The sequence below is a fragment of the Seriola dumerili genome, unplaced genomic scaffold (assembly GCF_002260705.1).
Source record: "Seriola dumerili isolate Sdu_G_001 unplaced genomic scaffold, Sdu_1.0 BDQW01002174.1, whole genome shotgun sequence".
NCBI lineage: Eukaryota > Metazoa > Chordata > Actinopteri > Carangiformes > Carangidae > Seriola > Seriola dumerili.
The window spans coordinates 152,341-172,580 of NW_019176429.1; the positions used below are offsets into that span (position 1 = coordinate 152,341).

A 20,240-nucleotide genomic window follows, 5' to 3' on the forward strand; every position below is an offset into this window, starting at 1 on the left:
TGTTACTATATGTGACAAACATGACTATTTTGCTACATCTATTCACACTGTTTACTCCCCCAAACAATGTTCAGACCAGACACAAGTTTACATTAGACTTTTGACACATGAAATTAAATCTCAGTAGTGTTTTATGAAAACATGGAGGGTGATGGGTTAAGGTGTGTGGAGGGAAAAGTCACACATGAAATACCTGCTAGAGCAACTCTTATAGAGAGATAACAATTTTATTTCTGTTTGTATTTTCTGTTTTATTGAGAACCATAGACTTGAGAATACAAAAGAAGGCCCACCATGTTGTCAGGAGATGAAAAGACAAGAAAACTAGAGAATGACATAGATGGCCTATAAGAACATCACTTCTTTTACAGTAACAAACTCTGATCTGAACTGTTTTACAGCTTTCTGCTGGAAATGAAAACTATAGTGTTGATGCCCATATGAAAAAAGGGCTGTCCCTTAGATAGAGATAACCATATAAGAGCAGGGGTGGACAGTAACTAAAGTACATTTACTTGAGTCCTGTAGTCCTTGAGTCCTTGACTCATTTTAGTCAGTTAAATGAATTTTATTCTGTTTTGGCAAATGTGATAGACCATACACTGTGTTCACCACAGGAGAAAAACCAATCACAGCCAACTCCTCCACTGTCAGTCATGTGTGAACCTGTCAGTGTCCTAACCATGGAGATGTTAGATAAAGATGAGGCAGAAGATTCTTCAGCAGAGACCAAGGTCTGAGTTTGAAGGTTTAAAAAAAAAGATTCATTTAGTTTGAAATGTTTGCTGTGTTTATCACGACCAGACTCCATCACTGACTAAATAAAAATACGAAAACAAAGGCTCCTTTTGTTGATCAGTTGTTTTTATGTCCATGTCTAAAGTCTTTGTATCATATTCTACAAGCTTTTATTCTCCAGATTCTACAGTCAGTCAGTCAGTCAGTCAGTCAGTCAGTCAGTCCGTCAGCAGGTTGTTTCAGAGTTATTAGGTTCTGTAAACATGGAACAATACAACAATGTGTTGACATGAAAAATGTCCAGCATGCGTCACATCAAGTCAGTGCTGGCAGCGCCACATAAAGTCGAATGCACCTTTTGTCTGAGCTCAGTTCACCTGTGTCACAGCAGCAGGTTGTTCACGCAGCATTCACTGTGGAAAAACCAACTTCTACTCTCAATATGTGACAAATATGACTGTTTTATAAAACAGGTTTACTCGCCCAAACATGTTATTCTAAAACATATTCAGGCCAGACAAAATCTTACGTTAGACTATTAATACATGAAATTACATCTGTCATGTTTAATGAAAACATTTTTTTTTATTCCTTAGATTTCTTTTCTTTTCACCTCCTGACAACATGGTGGCCCTTGTTTTTCATTCAAAGTCTATGGTTCTCAATAAAACAGAAAGAAATAAAATTGTCAGTAAGATTTTGAATAGAGCTTTAACTTGCACTAAAGTAGTTTAACACTGTATTGATAGTTTAACATGAAGACACTTCAGTTCAGTCAGACTCTCCCTGGGATCGTCAGTGTCACTGATCCTGGTCAGCTGATCAGTTTACTCTGAGTTTACTTTCAGCTATGAACATGTTCACATGGAAGACTCAACTTTACTCATTACAAGCCAGTCAACATGAATAGATAAGGAGTGGAGTATTTGGTATGTGAGAGGATAAAATGCTGAGGCTCATGGGAAATGCTATTTAAAGTGATATTTAGAAGTAGAATAAAAAAAAATTTGGAAGATTGATGACATCTGTACTCATGTGTCAACTGTCCTGAACTCAGCTATTATTGCTTCAAAGCTGAGGTGAGGCCTCTTCTTTGAACGAGCATAACTGCATTAAATAATCACTTTCAACCCATTCATTCATTTATGAGGTAAAATATGACATTATGATGCTGTGCTCATTAACAGACTCAGGTTTCTCTCTGAGATAGTATCTAGGTTTTAGGTCACAAACTTTTAGCATCTATAGTCAGTCATCAAGGCTGTGAAATCAAAGTGGAGGGAAATCCATGTGGACTATATTAAAATGTTTAGTTTTTAAAACCTGTAGCTGAAAATGTTTGTGGAGTTTGCATTTTCCGAGTCTCTGACCTACGCTGAATGGATCCAGTCTACATTTGTACCATGGACTGATCTACCACTATGAGATCCTGGATCGTAAAGAACTCAAATGCTCCGACATGTCATGTACTCTTTAAGCTGTAAACCATTTTAGTAATTGAGACATTTCAACCTTGTTCCTGCTTCAGGCAAATGTTGAGAAATTTTTTTTAGATGAAGCGAGAAGATTAAAGTTTTGAGAATCACAGAAAGTGCAGTTTTATTGAAAAGACGTTGTTGAAAGACAAAACATTACTAAAGGTCTACAACAATTTTCACACACAAGTATTTACAGAATGATAATTCACAATGGGTGTGTTTGTATGTAAAGTCAGTATGCGTTTCAGATCTTGTTGATGCTGGCAGCGGGCAAGGTGGATTTGTCCAAGTCATCAAAGTACGGGTGAGTCATGGCTTCCCGCGCTGAGATCCTCTTCGGAGGATTGTAGATCAACATTTTCTAAAGCAGAGAAGAAGAGGAGTCAGTTTAATGTCTTCACAGCGAGGACGGCCAATGAGATCTCACAGCCTCTACATGTTGAAGAAAACTGACATGTTTGTCTCATGATTATATAGGAAAGGTTAGCTGTTTAATTGCAACCTCCCCTGCTAGTTCACTTGACCAACAATAGTTGTTAGGTATTGATTAAAAAAGTGCTTTAAAAAACGAATTAACAAAATGAACATTCCTGTATTTCAGTTTCAGGTCTTAAACCATTAGTCCGATCAACAATTAGTCTATAAACAGGAAACTAATCAGTGACTATTCTGACTATCAATGAATGTTTTAGTTGTTTTTGCAAGTAAAATTACCAAAAATATTTTATGGTTTCAGCATCTCAAATTTATTGATTTAATGATTTTATTTGCGCCATTCTTAGTAAACTGGATATCTAAAGGTGTGCCACAGTCTCTCAGGGCCTGCTGAGAGAAACTGTGGCAGACATTTGATCAAGAAATGATAAAGAGACATTTCATTTTGATGTCACAGGTGAACTCGTTGATTAATTAATTTACTTACTTATTTACTCAATGTTTTGACTGAGTGATGGACTAGCCACACAACTGTAGTGCTGTGCTGCACAGTATCAAACGATGCGGTGATTGCACTTAAAGTTTTGGGGTTTGAGACTATGGGGCTGGTTGAAAGAGGAGAAACCCTGAAGGACCAGTGTTAAGCTCACAAGGTAAGATGATGTTTGTAATTCAACTACATGTTTGTTACTGCGCAGACAAACAATAAAGGCCTGACGTTTAAGACATCACAAAGTAGTCCTTACTGCCAGGAGGTCCAGGCCATTCTTATCCAGGTTTTTCACCATTGATGACAGGTTCCCAGACTTCCATTTGGGGAAAGTGTTTTTGTAGTCAGGTAGACTCTCTACATCAGGCCACACATCATTGTTTGGGGTTCCCAGAGTCCTGGAAAGAACAAACAGACAGAAGTATTCAAATAGAGAAGGACAGCTACAAGAACCTCAGGAAGTAAACCTAAGTTTAACTGGGGGAACCAGGTACTAAACCCACCTGTACCTGCTCCAGTGACAGTACTTTATTATACTTCAGGAACTTTTAGGGAGGGGCTTGCAGGGCTTAATGTTAGTGATTAGTCAAATGCTGCAGCAAATACAACTTATGTACCATTTCATTCAAATAATGCCATTATTATTAATATTAGGATGATGGCCAGACATTTCTTGATGTTTATTGAAGTTCAAAAACAAAGTTAGGCTGCTGTCGGCTTCCCAACTTGTTGAAAAGAAGAGTGAGGAATAGATATATAGATAGAGAGATAGAGAGGTGACAGAACAAAAAAATAAACAACATAGATTTATCTGCTGATAGAGAGATCAAGTGTAATTCTTGTTACAACACTAACACTGGGAACACACTGCCTGCACTGCATTGCATTGCAGCTGATATCGCTGAGCTGCTGTGGAGAATCACGTGTTTGTGTTCACACTGGCTGCGTCTCTGCTGCTGCAGCTCTAACTCTCGACATAGGAGTTTGCAGGTTGTTGGAATGTTGGAATTCTTTTCACTGTACATTAATTTCTGATTTATTTTTGACAGAAAACATCAGTAAAATGTCTCTCTCCACATGAAGCTGCTGAAATGGTTAAAAAAAATATATTCAATTTTTTTCATGTGTGATCATATTCAGCTTCTGTCTAGACATAGACAACTATAGTGGACGGAGTAAGTTTTATGTAATGTTGCTGTTATGATGTCAATATGACATCAACAGGTTGTGAGACGCATGTCCGTTAACATGTGCGCTGAGATCAAAATCAAGACATTCCGCAGCCTCCACGCATTCAGTGTGTTCCCGGCCTAAGAATTTTTATGATGAGAACGAGCAGTTTACAGAAGCTCGCAGAGAAGACTTGAATGTGAACACTTTTTATGTTACAGTGATGGCAGACTGTGTGGTCTCTTGCACACATGTAGACGGCAACACTAATCCTATTTACTTACGTTAGGTAAAAAGAAAAAAACTTAAATGACATGAATAGAACCATCTATTCATGTCCATTTTCAAAAACTTTCAAGGATAACAAGGACCCATGGGAACCCTAGTTTGTTAACATAGTGAATTTAAAGGTGTGTGTCTTGTGTAAGCCACGTTTACCCAATCTGAACATCCATGTAATAACATATAATGCTGCTTTAAATACATAAATAAAAAACTCAACTCTGATGGCAGCAGCAGCTTCACTCAAATGGAAGAAAATGTAGTGGCTGTAAATATTGTGGCAGATGTAGAAACAGTATAATACTATGAATGACTTACTGCTGACTTCAGCAACTACTTTACATGTTTGAATTCACATCTGTGTTGAACAGCTGATGAGGGTTTTACTAAACAGACGTAGATGTTGTCTGGTGGGTCTACCTGAAGATCCTGAAGAGCTGGTCTATCTCAGAGTCTCCATGGAACAGAGGCTTCTTGGTGGCAAGTTCAGCAAAGATAGTTCCAGTGCTCCACACGTCAACAGGGGTTGAATATCTGGGTGAACCCAGAAGGACCTCTGGAGCCCGGTACCAAAGAGTTACAACCTGAGAACACACATATGGGTTGTGTGTGTCATTTTAGAGGCTTTCTGTTTGTTGATGTTGTTAACCAAATATCCCCTTATGCAGCGGTGTGTGAATGGATACTTACCTCATGGGTGTAGACCCTGACAGGGACACCAAAGGCCCGAGCAAGGCCAAAGTCTGCCAGTTTGATAACTCCCTTGTTGTCGATCAGGAGGTTCTGGGGTTTCAGGTCCCGGTGGAGGACTCGACGACAGTGACAGAAATAAATGCCCTCCAAGATCTGGTAAAGGTAGCTCTAAAAGGTGATGAGGTGAGGGGAGGAGAGAGAACATGGAGATGGACACATATTTACAGCCATGAAACTGAATGGACAGATCATACATTAATCTGTTTGAAGACCAGTGGTTCCCAAACTGTTTGAACCCTGAGCAGTGTTCCCCAATGATTAAAACACATTTTCCACTCCCCCTGTCCACAGCAGCATATCACTCAGCTTCTGTTCCCGGTGCTCCTTCCCAATTCTCCAAACTGGCTATCCCAAATCATCTGCAGGTAATACACTGACTATGGACAAATACTTCACACAACCCCATGTAAAATAACCTGAACTATCACTTTAACGTTCTCTAACTGTGATGCTAATGGTTTGTTCCCTCAGTCCAGATGAAAAGAAAATCTGGACAAGCATTATTAGCAAAACAGAGAACTCCCCCCTGTAACTTGAATGTAAAGCCCTTATGAGTTTTAAAATGACTGACTATAGTCAGCTTGTCTATATAACCAGTTAGACAGCAATGAGACAAACTGTTACAAAGCAATTAATGAGGCCAGAAATTTAAAGCACGTGACTGATGTTAGCATTTTAGGTCACCATGTTGCAATAACAAAACTGTCACGCTACTGCTGCACATAAATAGTCTGAAGATCCCTCAGGTCAACTGCACTGACAGTTTATTCATCACAAACACACAATTACCTTGACCAGCATAGGTTCCATGTACTGGCCAGAGGGGATAGAGTCCAGGTACTTCTTCAGGTCCATGGACAGGAACTCAAAGATGAGGTAGAGACGAGACTCCTGCATCAGGACATCAAGGAGTCTGGGATATACACAAACACACATATTCTGGCTTAGTTCACTGTATTTAATTTTTTCCCCCATACATTGTGACTCTTATGATTCCTCTTTGCTCACATACTGTATGTGAATGGTTTGACTGGATGTACTGTAGGCAGCTGCCATGAATGAAATCATCATCTGGCAACACACTGGGCTGGGTGATCAAACATGTCCAACAACAAAATCTGGGTGAATTATTCTGTCACATGAATAGCATAATTCTATAATCTATATTTTCACAGCCAAGACAGAGGATGCACTAGTATTAATTGGTCAGGGTCTTGCGGCTTGTTGCTTCACTCTTTTTCTTATTTATATTTTTCATTTTTAAACTCACTCAAAATTATTATTAGAGCTACATGACAGGCAAAAAAAATCATTATAACGGTTATTTTGGCAGATATTGCAATTTCAGTTGGAATAGCCATTTGTGCATTTTCACTGAATTTTTTTTAATTTTTAATTATTACACTGCGGCTGAAAGTACCTGAGGAGTCAACAGAGACGATTCCGCTCCTCTGCCTCACGCTGTCAGGCATTGTACTGCTCTCCATTTTCATTACCCGTCTCTACTTCTATCATAATTAGTTTTGTGATCAAGTCATTAAGACTTGGTTTGTTTAGTTTACAGCCTGCCACACTATTGATCCTGCATTACTTTGTACTGTGAGGGAGGTTAAAAAAAAAAAAAAGTGCCATGAGTGAACTGGAAATGAGAGTCAACTTTCACTCATTTCAACTTTTAGGGGGCAGCCCTAAACTCCACTTATACTAAGAGTTGAGTCAACACCTTGCTGACATAGTAACATATTACCAGATGGCAATACATGATGCTTCTCATGGTGAGGTGTTTTTGTGATTTGTAACCCACATGGTGGCATTATTTTGAGAGACACAGATCCAAAAGGGGTTGAGGGATTGCCACTGTTGTTCTAGTGGCAGTTGCACTGGTCTGTGTGAAGTGGTATTTGACAGTGGAACATGAGTGGCATACTATTTATTAGCACATAAGACAGTAAAACAGCAGCGGCATACCGAAAACTGTCAGTGACATACCACTCACAACCAACATAGGTTACAACAACAACAGTGGCAGACAATCAGCCACAGCTGTTTTCTACAAGTGTCTTCAGATACCACTGGCATTTCATAGAATGGAAAATTTATTTGATCTTTAAATTCTTTTAACCTGACAGAATTTGCAGATACACCATCTACTCCACACAAAGTGAGCATACCGTACAACGTTGGGATGCTTCAGCTCTTGAAGCAGACAGACCTCCCTAACAGCAGTGCTGGGAACACCCTCCTCCTCACTCTCCAGACGGATCTTCTTCATGGCCACAACCTGTCCTGTGACCTTGTGCCTGCCCTTATACACCACGCCATAGGTGCCTGCAAGAACAAGTTACCAATGTAATTCTGATCAAATGCAGCAAAACTGACACTGAATAAACTTTACAATCATGACATTGTTGATTAAAATACGTAAAAGGGTAATGGAAGAATGCTGAAAACATTTGTCAATGTAAATTTCAGCAGCACAACATTAATAGCACTTTGAATAATTTGGACAAATAAAAAGGAAACATTTAGACCAACCTTCTCCAATTTTCTCTATTTTCAAGTAGTCTTCCATTATTGCCTGAAAGAAAAAACAACTTGTTGTCATACTTCAGCAACTATCATTAGTTCCCAGTACGTTCAGCCAATACTTACCATCTCATTACATACTCAAATTTTACTACAAGGACATATCTGCTAGTGACACTGGGTTATGGTGACTGTTTTACTTGCAGTGTAAAAAGAGCTTTTGCGCGAAACAAGGCTGAGAGAGGCTGATGTAATTTGCAGAAACATTATCATCAGCGTGAAATCGGCACATCATTGTGTTAACTGTTAATCCAACAATTTACAGGAGAGAATCATAGACTTTTTACCATACAAAGACTCGGTCAGTTATTCAAACTGTTAGCACATTAACGTTGGAGTTATGTTGCCTGAATAATATTTTTTCGGTGTTTTTTTTTTTTGCATTCGCTATTTGTTAAGTAATATTACTGATGCGACGGCCATGATATAAACAGGTTACGATTAACGTTTACCGTTTTCTTCAAGCTAGCTGAACAAGATAAGGTCACCAACGTTAGCTTAGCTAATGCTAAATCGCCCAGCGTATCTTCCATTTACTTTCTAGCCGAAGATGTGACCAACTTCTGTCCACATTATTTCTGTCCACGTCTTCAACTATCTTGATAGATTGTTCAGCTCCTGTTTTGACCAGTGTAAAATATAATAATAATTACCTGACTGCCTGGCTCGCTGCGGTTTGTACTCTCTCTGTACAGACTGCCGCTGGAATGCTCACACACTCTTTTGAATTCACCACAGTTCTGCAGCGGTTCAAAACTACCCAATGAGCTTGAGCTGTGTATTTCAAAACCGCCAATCAGGGAAGAGGACGCTGTCACATGAGTTGAGCGGGAGAGAACGCGCCGACGTAGATGATTATGTTCCTGCCCAGAGTTTCGTCTTTCAGGCAGGGGCCACCTTCCTCTCTCCAATCTATTGTGCGTTTTATGTGCATTAATTCTGTCAGTATAGTTGTAACTGTAGACCTAATTATGTCAGGCATGACACAGATGTATGTATACATGTACAGTCGTGTATTTATCTTTATTAAAATGATGCCCTTACCCAGGGTTAGCCTATGCCTAGGCTTGTCCCAGAGGTTGAACTTCTGTCACCATAACAGTGTTTTTTCTTTCCTCATAGCCAAATACACATATATCTACTCTACTAGAAAACTGGGACACCTCATTGATTTAGGTAAAATCAAAACTTTATTATTTTGGGGAACTACAGCCACTAGGAGGCTATGGCAGAGACTTGTAACCTAAGTTTTTGTTTATGGCTACAACAAAATAATAGTTGTTTTGTCTTGATGTAGTGCTGCTTTTACTCACCAATGCAGTATTAGCCAGTCATTTCAGAATATGCACAGAGAAGCAAAGCAGCATGTTTCAGGTTAACGGAAGAAACAGAAAATACACAGTAAGGCTTGTCGGACAGAATATACCCTATATAATACTGAATGGAGAGTTAGATGTGTCTTGAAGAGCTCAGCTGGAGGAGGTGAACAAGTGTTACATTTTCTCATTGAAAGCTGGGCATAAGATTCACACAGCTCTGTGTGTAATATGATGGGGTGTATGTTTGCACATGCAGTATTTCAGTGAGTGTTGTGGAATAAGTAAATTCATATCATATATGAATGGTTGGTATCATGGCTGATTTTTACCTGCCACAGGGACAAACATTTGTTGTCTGACCTCCATTATACATGTCATATACATGTTTTCCCGTTCCTGTTTCCTGTCCCGTTTGTCCCCAGTTTGTCTCTGTGTGTGTGTGTGTGTGTGTGTGTATGTTTCCACCTGCTGCCAATACACTCATCAACTGCACCCGAAGCCTGCAGTACATAAACCCCACTCTTTGCCAGATTGTTCTGTGTCATAGTGGTACTACCATAGACTGTATATCTGTTCAGCTGACTCTCCTATTTCTCTGCAATTTCCACGTGTTGTCTTTGAACCTGGTTCATTCTATTTTAAGGCTACAGGAACTCAGATAACCACTCCTTACAACTGGTGAGCAGAAAAGCATCACAATGAGCAACACATCCAACCTTGAGGTGGATGGACTATAACAGCAGACGACCATGTCTGGTTCCACCAAGAACAGAAACCTGAGGCTGCGGTGGACACAGACTCACCAACACCGGAGCAGAAAAATCTCAAAGGAAAGTTTCCAACATGTTGTTGAATCCATGCCACCAAGAACTGATGCTGTTTCAAGAACAAAGAGAGGAACTATCCAGTATTTGTACGGGGTGCTAATAAAGCGCTTGGCGAGTGTAGAAAACAGCACTAAATTCACAATGTCTGCTAAATGTCTGTCATTTGCTTTAAATGTAACCTGCCTAAAGAAGTTCAAGTATCATTACTTATCAGCTGCTATTGTCTTGTGTTTTGTTAAATTTAATGTCTAATTATACGTATTATATTATTTATCTTTTTTAAGTACTTGGTACTGACATTTTTTTTCCTTTGTACTGTCACTTTGCTGCTGTAACACTGCAATTCCCCACAGTGGGACTAATAAAGGAATATCTTATCACTTTTACATGACAGCATTTGTCTCTGCTGATGAGTGTCAAAAATCCCAGTGACCTTGAATGTGTTAAAAATCCTTTTTATGTGAATACAGTTAAGCTGTGAATGAAAACACATGGGAGATGGCTGACTTGAGCTGTGTGTATAGACCTTACAGCCCCAGACTTGACTTTATTCAGCTTGAACATGTACATGTAAGTTACAACCACAGGGATTCTTAAATGAATGGCACAATATAGTTCTATGTATTTTTCTAAATGTTTTGTCAGTGATTACAGACTATTAACAACATTAAACCTTTACAGCCTAAAATCATGAAACCTGTGAATCTGTCAGAGTGACAACAGTCCCCGCTTATCAAACCACCTTCAAGGCTTCAAAAGCTTAGAATACATAAAACCTCCTTATAAATACAGTAAGATTTAAGTGCTGTAAGACGCATACTAACCCCCCGGTGTCTGTTTAATGAAACTGTTTCACAGCATCTAAAGGAGTAATAATTTAACTGCAGACTAAACGGGATTCGTCTGTGGAGACTTTTCACACCATTTCCTTATTGTCATATAAAAAAGCATGCCTTAATTCAAGTGTGATGGATCGTGGTGTACTATAAAAAAAAAAGAGGCTTGGAGCAGTGAAATCTGCATGTCCTGTATGAGATGCAGGATGGAACAGAGACACTATGCTTTCTGTTACTACACTTGCCTCAGAAGCCCGTTGTATCCGATTACTTTGGGCCTGGACATGGACGGATTATGAGAAAATGGCCCTGTGATCACAGATAGGCAAAAGGCTCCCCACTCCTCCTATATAGTCATTTTGACTGTCCTTTAACTGAGCAGTATGACTTTCAAACAGTCACTGGGCTCTTGCCCAGGGACCAGCAGACCTATCTTGTGCCTGGTCAGTAATCCATCTATGCCTGTGCATTTTACAGATTTTAGGTAGCCTGTTAATTCACACATTTCATGCAAAATCCACATAAAATCTTATTTTAGCATTAGATTATAAAAATGAAAATACTACAAGAAAAAATGAAATGCTGTTTAACATGACAAAGCAAAAAATGTCCTTCAATATATGTAATTCCAGAGTTTTGATGTAAAATCATTCTATTTATCACAGTTCCACTTTGACACACTTGTCTTACTGTAGTTGTGCACTCATCGCATTTTAAAAAGCAGTGCATATGTGTAATACATATTTCAGGTGTATTCAAATCTTATCAATTATGTCCCATTGGTTTACACTGATTAACTCCTCAGTCACAACAAACAACAAAATCCTGTTTACAGAGGAAATACATCACATTAAGGACATAAGGATAAAAAGCAGGACTGTTTTTTAAAGGTCAGATGATGTTAATGCATTAGGTCCAATCTCTTAGTCAAAGCATCGAACAAGCACTGTGTTCACATGCAGGCAGAATTGCTACTTGTCTAATATTGTTTTTGGCTCAACACCCACTAAGATAAACCAGCATTTATCTGTTGTGTTTAGGGAAAACCCATCAGTGTACAACACAGAGAGTAGGGCAACACTTCTATGAACACGTTCATTACACTGTTGCAGCTCTCCTCCAGTCATTTACCTTCCGAAATCACAATCAAGACTCTGAACTGACACAATCGGCTGCAGCTCTGTGTGTTCACTCAGACGGTACAGGAAATGCCACATGGCACCGATGTGTTTCCTGGTGAGGGTGCATTAGGAATGTTCTGCTGACTAAATTTAATTTTGACAAATGCACAAAACACACCCATAAACACAATGCACAGACTCATGGGCAGTCCCTGTAATATTACACTGGTACCATGTGAGAATAAAGAGAAGATTGTATATATACAACACCAACAAGTTTTCAGACCATGGGATTATTTTAAAATATTAAAGCGACATTAAAGAGTTGTAGGCTGTAATTTCATTACACCTCACAATCTGAAAGACAGAACAAAGTGCATGATAATAACTTAGTTATTCTCGAGTCTCACCATTGCGGTTTAAAATGTACCTTTTGTCCTGGGGGTGGTTCTAGAGAAAAGGTGATTGAAGCTTTGCAATCAAGAGGGTTCATCTCCATGGAAACATGAGTGTTTCATCAATCTGCCAGTTGCATTATTAGACATGTTGTATGCAAAGTTGATGTTTTTGCCTGAAGGTGGCACTAATGGGAAGATCATGGAACGTCCAAAATGCAAAGAGGTTATTATCTGAGCAGAATGAATGTGCTCAGAAAATCCGAGCCCATTATATTTCTTATGTATGGGTTTGGTGATGGTGGTAAAGCTGATGATGGAGCTAAAAGAAATAACAGAAGTTTTTTGAAAACATTAAAGTTCATCCGCTGGGAAACACAAATATTCATGGGAATCCTGCCTTTAATTTTCCACATACCAGGAGCTGGCTGAAGATTCTGACCGTATGAGAAAAGTCAGGTCAGAGGGTCACCAAAACACCACATCTTCCTCTGAGGACCATGAATAGCCAGCAAACTTAACAACATATCAGTGGTTGAGATGACTCTGGGCCAAAGTGTGAGTGACACTTGTGTCCTTAGGCCTCACTGCAGCTGCTGCTGCTGCTGCTGCTGAGGCAGAGAAGTTCATGTAGTTCTAATAAACCCTAAATGAGAACTTAGAAAATCATATCCATATTTACTACATACGTTCAATGACAATTCAAAGCAACACACTGTACTCATCAGTTTTTAAACATTAAAATATGATTTCAGTCTAAATCTTCTACGTGTGAAGCTCATGATTTAGAGATGACTGACTGAAGCTGGAGTGGACTCAGGTTTGTACAGTAGATTTCTCAGAGTCAGTCTCTGTCTGTCTTGAAGACACCATGCAGTGAAGACTTCTGGGACAAACACATGAGCAGTGTCCTACAGACATCCCTCATGACAATATAAAGACATGATTTCAGACAGTCACTAGTCTGTCAGCTTTTGATTGGACGGTTGGATGATGGGCGGATGTTTGGTGTTCGGAGTGTTAACTCTTTTCTTTCCATCTTCTTTATTTCCTTTAAAGGCCGTCTCTCTCACTCTCTTCTTGTTTCACAGTTTATCTCTCCTCCACTCCCTCATGGTCCCCGTCCCTCTCTTAGGTCAGAGGTCAGAGTTCAGCCATCACCACTGTCACCAGGCTCAGCAGCCTCTCCTTGTGCTTTGCAGCTTTTTATAGATGAGAGGAGGTGGAGAAACATAGTTTCAGGGTGTAAGGGTTGGATCCATCTGAAACCATGCACACGCGCACGCACGCACGCACACACACACACACACACACACACACACACACACACACACACACACACACACACACACACAGATGTAATCAGAGTACATATTGACTGATAAGAAATGAGAAATGCTAAATGAGAACAGCTAAACCAAGTATCAATCAAGTATCAATGAATTCATAAAATTGTATCAATGACAGGGTATTAACACGTTTATGTCACATATTCATTTCTCCCTCCTGATGCAGTCTTCTCTACTTTATTCAGTGATGACAATATATAGCTTATAGTTATGATGTTTTTTTAATAGTAATTATTAATACTAATTCAATTAGCTTGGGGGCTTGGGGCATGGCTGAGAGCGGTGACTGCTTTGTTGTGACATCACAAAGAAGTCCTGACGGCTGGTTTTAAGGCTCAGTTTCTGAATACAGGCTGTGTGCATTTCTCTGTGGACTGAGGCTTTGATACTTTCACAGTATTAATATAAAACCTAGACCTGATCTATAATCAAACTACACATGGACAGAGACCTTTATACTGTATGGGACCTTTAACACTGGTTAGCTAAGTGCACAACATACAACACATATCCCTTTCACAATATCCATTTAGTTGGATTATTGTGCAGTATGTCTTCCCTGATGTCTTACATGTGAAAACAAAGATGTGCCAGTCAGCATCATAGAAAGAGAAAAGTGTATATTGGGTATAAATACATAGATTTTATTTCCAGGTGTAAATATAGTTGATCTGGATGAAATCTTGACAGAGTGGACTTACTGGGTATCCTGATCTGGTAATGATTGAGAACAGTAAGAACCTCCACAGCCTCCGTCTTGTTGTCAAACTCCAACAAGCCAGAGATGGTCTTAGAGGAGGCTGGGAGAAAGAGAGGAGAAGATGAGTGAAAACAGCAGCAGAGAAAGGGAAGATAGACATCTTTTCACAGACTGACTACAAAAGGAAAAATCAGCTTAATTAAAAAAAAAAAACAATAAAAAGTTACACATTAAACATTCTACTCACGTTTGGCATCAAACATCTTGAATTTGACAAAGCCGGGCACGTCATGCTCCGTACACAGCTGCCAAAACAAACACACAGCAGTTAGTGTAAAGCTGCATTAGACAAGGCTTAATGTGAAACTACAATCACCATATGGCCTGATCTGGAGGTGGGTTTCAACACAGACACATCTCCATATGTTTCCACTCACTGAAAGACATTTAGACACTGCTCCTCCCAGCATCATGTTATTTCTGATATCAGCTTAAAACTGTTTGGTTTGATGATAAATCTGGGATGATACTAAAAATGAACAGCTGTTGAACATTGTTTGTTTACATATAAACACATATACTTTAATCCAATATTTGCTGTTGATATAATATCACAAATGGTTTTGCTGAAGACAGTTGTCATGTAGCGAAAGCTGATGTCAGTTCACTAAAGAGACAGAAGAACAGGACGGGCCTCTTGGAGGGAAGCACTTTCACTGTATTTTAAACTCAAATGTCATAGAAACAAACAGGACATCAATCAGACAGAAGTACCGTACCCTGAGTAAGTGGTCCTGTGATATGCATGGAGGGACGTTGTAATAGTGCAGCACTGCAGATGGAGGCTGGATGATGTTTTTGGAGGCCTGTCCAGCGCTGCTGAAGCGATTGTTCCTGGTCATGGCGAAGTCCTTATAGCTGCTGCTGCCATCCTCCAACTCAAACACCTGACTGGGGATCACTGCATGCTGCTTAGACACACTGTACACATGACAAAACACCAATGTGACCAAAAGGTGCCTGATCACGTCATGACAACACAAATACCATTAACATATCGCCAACATGTCACAAATCAGGTTTATATGCAGTGATGTCATCACTCAAAGCAGTGTTCATTTACTAGAGCTTTCCAACAAACTCCCTGTTACAAATTCATACAGGTCTAACATGATGATGAGGGCATGAAAGTATTAGTAATAAATACAGTTGATTAACCTACAGAAATCTGCAGTAGGAGTCGGCCTCACTGTACAGCTATGATTTGATTGGTTAGATCTTTTATATAGTTCATAGCAGAGGTGTGAGCAAGTCACACATGTACAAGTCACAAGCAAGTCTCAAGTTACTGTGGTGAGAATCAAGCAAGACAAGACAAGTAGAAATGACACAATCAGGTTTCAAAAACCAAAAGTAACTTCTCAATATCTAGAAAAATGCAAATACTTAAAGTCCATTTGAGTCATCTGTCTACGTCAAGTCTCAAGTCATGAACACCAAGTCAAAGTCAAGTCTTTCATCAGTTTTTACTGTGAAAGACATGAAATAAAAAATGTGTGCATGTGTGTGTGTGGCGATCGACTTCTCACCAGACGTTGAGTCTCTTGCCAAACACCTTGATGCTGTTGAGGTGTGTGATGGCTCTGTCCACAGCATACTCATCTCCCATCTCCACCAGCGCTGTACCAGGAACACTCTTCATGAACTTTACCTACACACACAGACACACAGACACACAGACACACAGACACAGACACACAGACACACACACACACCAAATCAACATAATGTGGGAGCACACATTATGATGTTCAGATGTAACTCTCATAAACGTATCTGGAATGATTCCATAAAGGACACGTTTACAAGTCAAGACTGAAACATTTACCTGCTGTAATTATTTCCTTATACTGGCCATTAAAAGAACCCAGTGTGCTTCCATTGTAAGTAAGTAGCCTGGATGAAATCCAAAGTCTGTATGACAGAATGTATGTTTAACTGTGATCAGATCTGTGGCCAGTTCTATGGTGCATTGCAGCATTTCTAACCAAAGTTACAGAAAGTTCCTCTGTGGATTTGACTGCTCAGCTCTTTCAGTGCAGGTGTATTAATGCCGCTGATGATAGTGTACGGAGGTCTAGGCTATTATCATCAGGGTGGGGGTCAGTCATGTCAGTCTAAAAGATGCCAGATGCATAAAACTCTGTATGGATTAATGACTAAAGCTATGTGTACGCACAAAGCCAGAAATATTCATACCCATTCTTCTCATCAGAATTATAAAGCCGTGCGTTCACATGGTTTTGCTTTATAAATCTCACTCATTGAGAAATAGGGCACATGTGCACGAGCCTCATTTCCACTCCCACAATTGGCCATAAATGGATGAAGACTCTCCCTTAATCAATCAGTTTGTATAAAAACACAGTCTGTGCCACAAGTGATCAGACACAGAGAAGAAAAGACGAGAGAGAAGGAGAGTCTGAACGAGGCTCCACAGGCTCTAACACTGTGATCTGTAAATATTCAAATAGTATCAAACAGTTACAGAATGACTCACAATGAATAATCAGGATATTAAATGATGCAATAAAAATGATTTCTGTTTATGAATTGTAAAATTCTTATTGCTTTATAAATGGGAAAAACTTATAATAATGATAAAGAATGCAATCTGAGGTGGGTTATTTTGTTTTATACATGTCTCAGTTTATTTTGTATATTCCCCTCGCTGTAACTTGGATCACTTAGGAAAACACATGGTCAAAGGAATGTGTGAGTTGACCCATTCTGTGTTAATAAATATCAATTCATGTGTGGTAAATGGCGTTGCGTATGCATGGTTTTTGTGTGTACGCATCATTTATGCATATGGCCCCTGGTGTTTTGTCTCAAAATGTTCAAGACTGGTGGTGGAATAGGTGGACAGTGTGACTTGTGTCTGTTGGCTGCTCTGATGCTCTCAACTCCAGTGGTGACTGTCAGTACAGTCACCTAAAGTGCTTTGAACCAGATGTTGGTACAAGCTCCTCTACCTCAATATTCGGCTAATGGCAGTCAGCAGTCTGACAGGAGAGACGCTCCGTGGTGCTCTAGGATTTTATAACTGAACTATGACCAGGACACACTTTTTATTTCTCTGACTGTGTGGAAATGTGAGGTTTTCACACCATAGATCAGAGGTCACTGGTCACCAAACGCAGATACCGTCCTTTCCAGACCTGGACTTTAATCTACAATGGAGTGTTAAGGCCACAATGAGGGAAAAAAAGGAGTTTGAAATTACAAGAAAAAAGTCGTAATATTACAAGAATTAAAAATGTAAAATTTTTGAGAGAAAAAAACATACTTTTTAGGAATATTACAACAATCAATCAAACAGGTGAAAGGACAGTCAGTGTCAGTCTGAGCTGTTTGTCTGTCTAACAACAGAACAGATTCTTTACAAGCTTCTCAATGTCCTGATGCTGATGCTGACAATAAATGGGGAAAGTGGGATATAAGAGGGACAGAAAGAGAAAAGGAGGTGCTAAAGATGTTAAACTGTAAAGATGTGGTGAGGTTGTTTATTACAAAAATGGTTGAAACTGTTAAGATGTGAAATGGAGTAAACTAAAAAGAAGAGTACAGGGAAACTAAAGCTTCACCTTTTAGGCCCATTTCATTTTTATGAAAACGCTTTATTATAAGATATGAAGATATGAAAACACACACACACACACACACACACACACAGCCTACCTTCTCAATGTTGCCGTACAGACAGAAGAGGTTGAAGATGCGGGTGCAGTTCATCTTGGATGGATGGAGGCCACTCACCATGGCAACAGAGCTAGGAGCGTGGCCAGAGTATGAAGAGGACGACTGGGGCAGAGGGTAGGACACCATGTCCGGAACGTCCACTGAGGTGAGCTTGTACCTGCTGTTGCTGGGCAGAGGCAGCAGGGGGCAGGGTGGACCTGAGGAGGCAGAGACAGCAGGAGCTGAGACTCTCAGGACAGTTCAGTAAGGTTTAGTGAAATGAATGTCATGAGAACCGTAATGCTTTTATCTGTTGTTGTTGTTGTTGTTGTTGTTGGATGTAACTGTGTTCTGATGACTCTCATTTTATAGATTCACTCAGTTAAAACTCCAGTAGAGCAGACAGAAATGATTGATTCAAAGAAAGAGATGATGATTCTTTACTTTGTTTCTCTGTTACTACCTCACATATACTAAATTAACTGCACTATGTTAAATTCCTTTCTCTGGCCAACATTGTCCAACATTGCCCCCTAGTGACCATCCACCCCTGTACACACCAATAAATGAGACCTGTTGTAATTTCCATTTTGTTCAAAGACTATCAGAGCCTCCTCTCTTCTGATTGGCTCACCGACCTGTTGTTACTAGAGCTCCAGAGAGAAGCCTGAGAGAGGAGATGTAAAACTACACTGAGATGGTTTTTGGTTCTTAAAACTACAAATATATCTTCTTATGGATCAACACTTCAAATAAAACACAGGAGGAGAGGAAAATATGGAGCTATGGATCTTTGAGACAAATTGTCTCCAGACTGTGATTCCTTGCTGACCTGCAGCAGAGAATAGAAACACAAAAAGGGAATTCCCCACTGAATTTGGCTGGTTGACCCTCAATTTAACTTCAGCCGAACACTCTAGGAAGAGTTCCCTTCCACATTCCTTTATGAGGAACAACCACAACCACCCATTAGTCTTTCAAAGTACAGATGGTGTGTAACTATTGCATTGAGACAATCCTAACTTATCATTTACATATTCTGTGTATGTTGTTTGTATGTTTGAAGAATCACAAGCCTGTATAGAGGAGGACAAACACGTGTGTGTGATGTGGTAGAGGAATTTCATGCTGCAATAATACACGCATGTGGTACTTGTATCACCTGATGTAGTGTGTGTGTGTGTGTGTGTGTGTGTGTGTGTGTGTGTGTGTGTGTGTGTGTGTTGTGAGACAGCTTAAAGTAAAGACAGTGTAATTGACAGGGATCTGTTTCCATGCAGGTGAAGGTATACCTACTGCTGCACCTCTGACCATTACACAGGACTGGAAATCTGCACCTACCCTGAGTGAATGTGTGTATGTGTGTGTGTGTGTGTGTGTGTGTGGGAGAGTGTCAGGTTTCACCTCTGAGGTATGGGAACTGTAGATGAAGTAGCAGCATTGTGTAAGGCAGTTGATTCAGTTACCACTTTAATTCTATGTTTGTGTGTGTGTGTGTGTGTGTGTGTGTGTGTGTGTGTGTCTTAGTCTTACCATAGCCGTTCTCACTGTAGGATGAAGGGTGTTCTCCTAAAATGGCCTGTCTCTGCCTGCCCTTTCCACGGTCTGAAACACGCACACACACACACACACACACACACACACACACACACACACACACACACACACACACACACACACACAGTAATTTAATAAAGCGGGCTTCAGTAACAGCTGTAGACTTTACAGTCACTACTTCAGACAACTCCACAGTAGAAGTGGAGGAGGTGAACTGAACCCAGTGTGACTGCATGAAACTGCATTTGGATGGCTGCTAGTCGTGGACTGGGCTAACCACAGACGGTTTGTGTGATCATTTTACTGGTCACCTTTGTTTTCTCTTTGTTCTGACTCACTCACTCGGGGGGTTTGTTTATAATCTGTTCTGTTGATGTGATCTCAGATCTCAGCAATTAACTTGGTGATTACAAGGTTACATTTACACATAAACAACAGCAATAAGACTCTAGCTGTAAAAATA

The 20,240-nt window shown here is 39.8% G+C and overlaps 2 protein-coding genes across 2 annotated transcripts in view; both read right to left on the reverse strand.

Moving 5' to 3' along the window:
* Positions 1–2,311: 2,311 nt before the first annotated feature.
* Positions 2,312–8,653, reverse strand: cdk1 (cyclin dependent kinase 1). Its single transcript, XM_022769027.1, has 8 exons — positions 8,586–8,653; positions 7,882–7,924; positions 7,518–7,674; positions 6,136–6,259; positions 5,284–5,454; positions 5,014–5,177; positions 3,398–3,539; positions 2,312–2,577 (listed from the first exon to the last, which is right to left on the reverse strand). Exons 2-8 carry the CDS (start codon positions 7,916–7,918, stop codon positions 2,461–2,463), a joined length of 912 nt encoding a protein of 303 aa, XP_022624748.1. The 5' UTR covers positions 7,919–7,924; positions 8,586–8,653; the 3' UTR covers positions 2,312–2,460.
* A 1,928-nt stretch (positions 8,654–10,581) lies between these two features.
* The window catches only part of hnrnpll (heterogeneous nuclear ribonucleoprotein L like), a 53,901-nt gene continuing 44,242 nt past the window's right edge, over positions 10,582–20,240 (reverse strand). The window contains exons 8-14 of the mRNA XM_022769040.1: positions 19,754–19,825; positions 18,221–18,438; positions 16,069–16,190; positions 15,259–15,460; positions 14,727–14,784; positions 14,481–14,579; positions 10,582–13,692 (exon numbers count right to left, since the gene is read on the reverse strand). Coding sequence (XP_022624761.1) covers positions 13,637–13,692; positions 14,481–14,579; positions 14,727–14,784; positions 15,259–15,460; positions 16,069–16,190; positions 18,221–18,438; positions 19,754–19,825 — 827 coding nt within the window. The 3' untranslated portion in view covers positions 10,582–13,636. The remainder of the gene's footprint in view (positions 13,693–14,480; positions 14,580–14,726; positions 14,785–15,258; positions 15,461–16,068; positions 16,191–18,220; positions 18,439–19,753; positions 19,826–20,240) is intronic.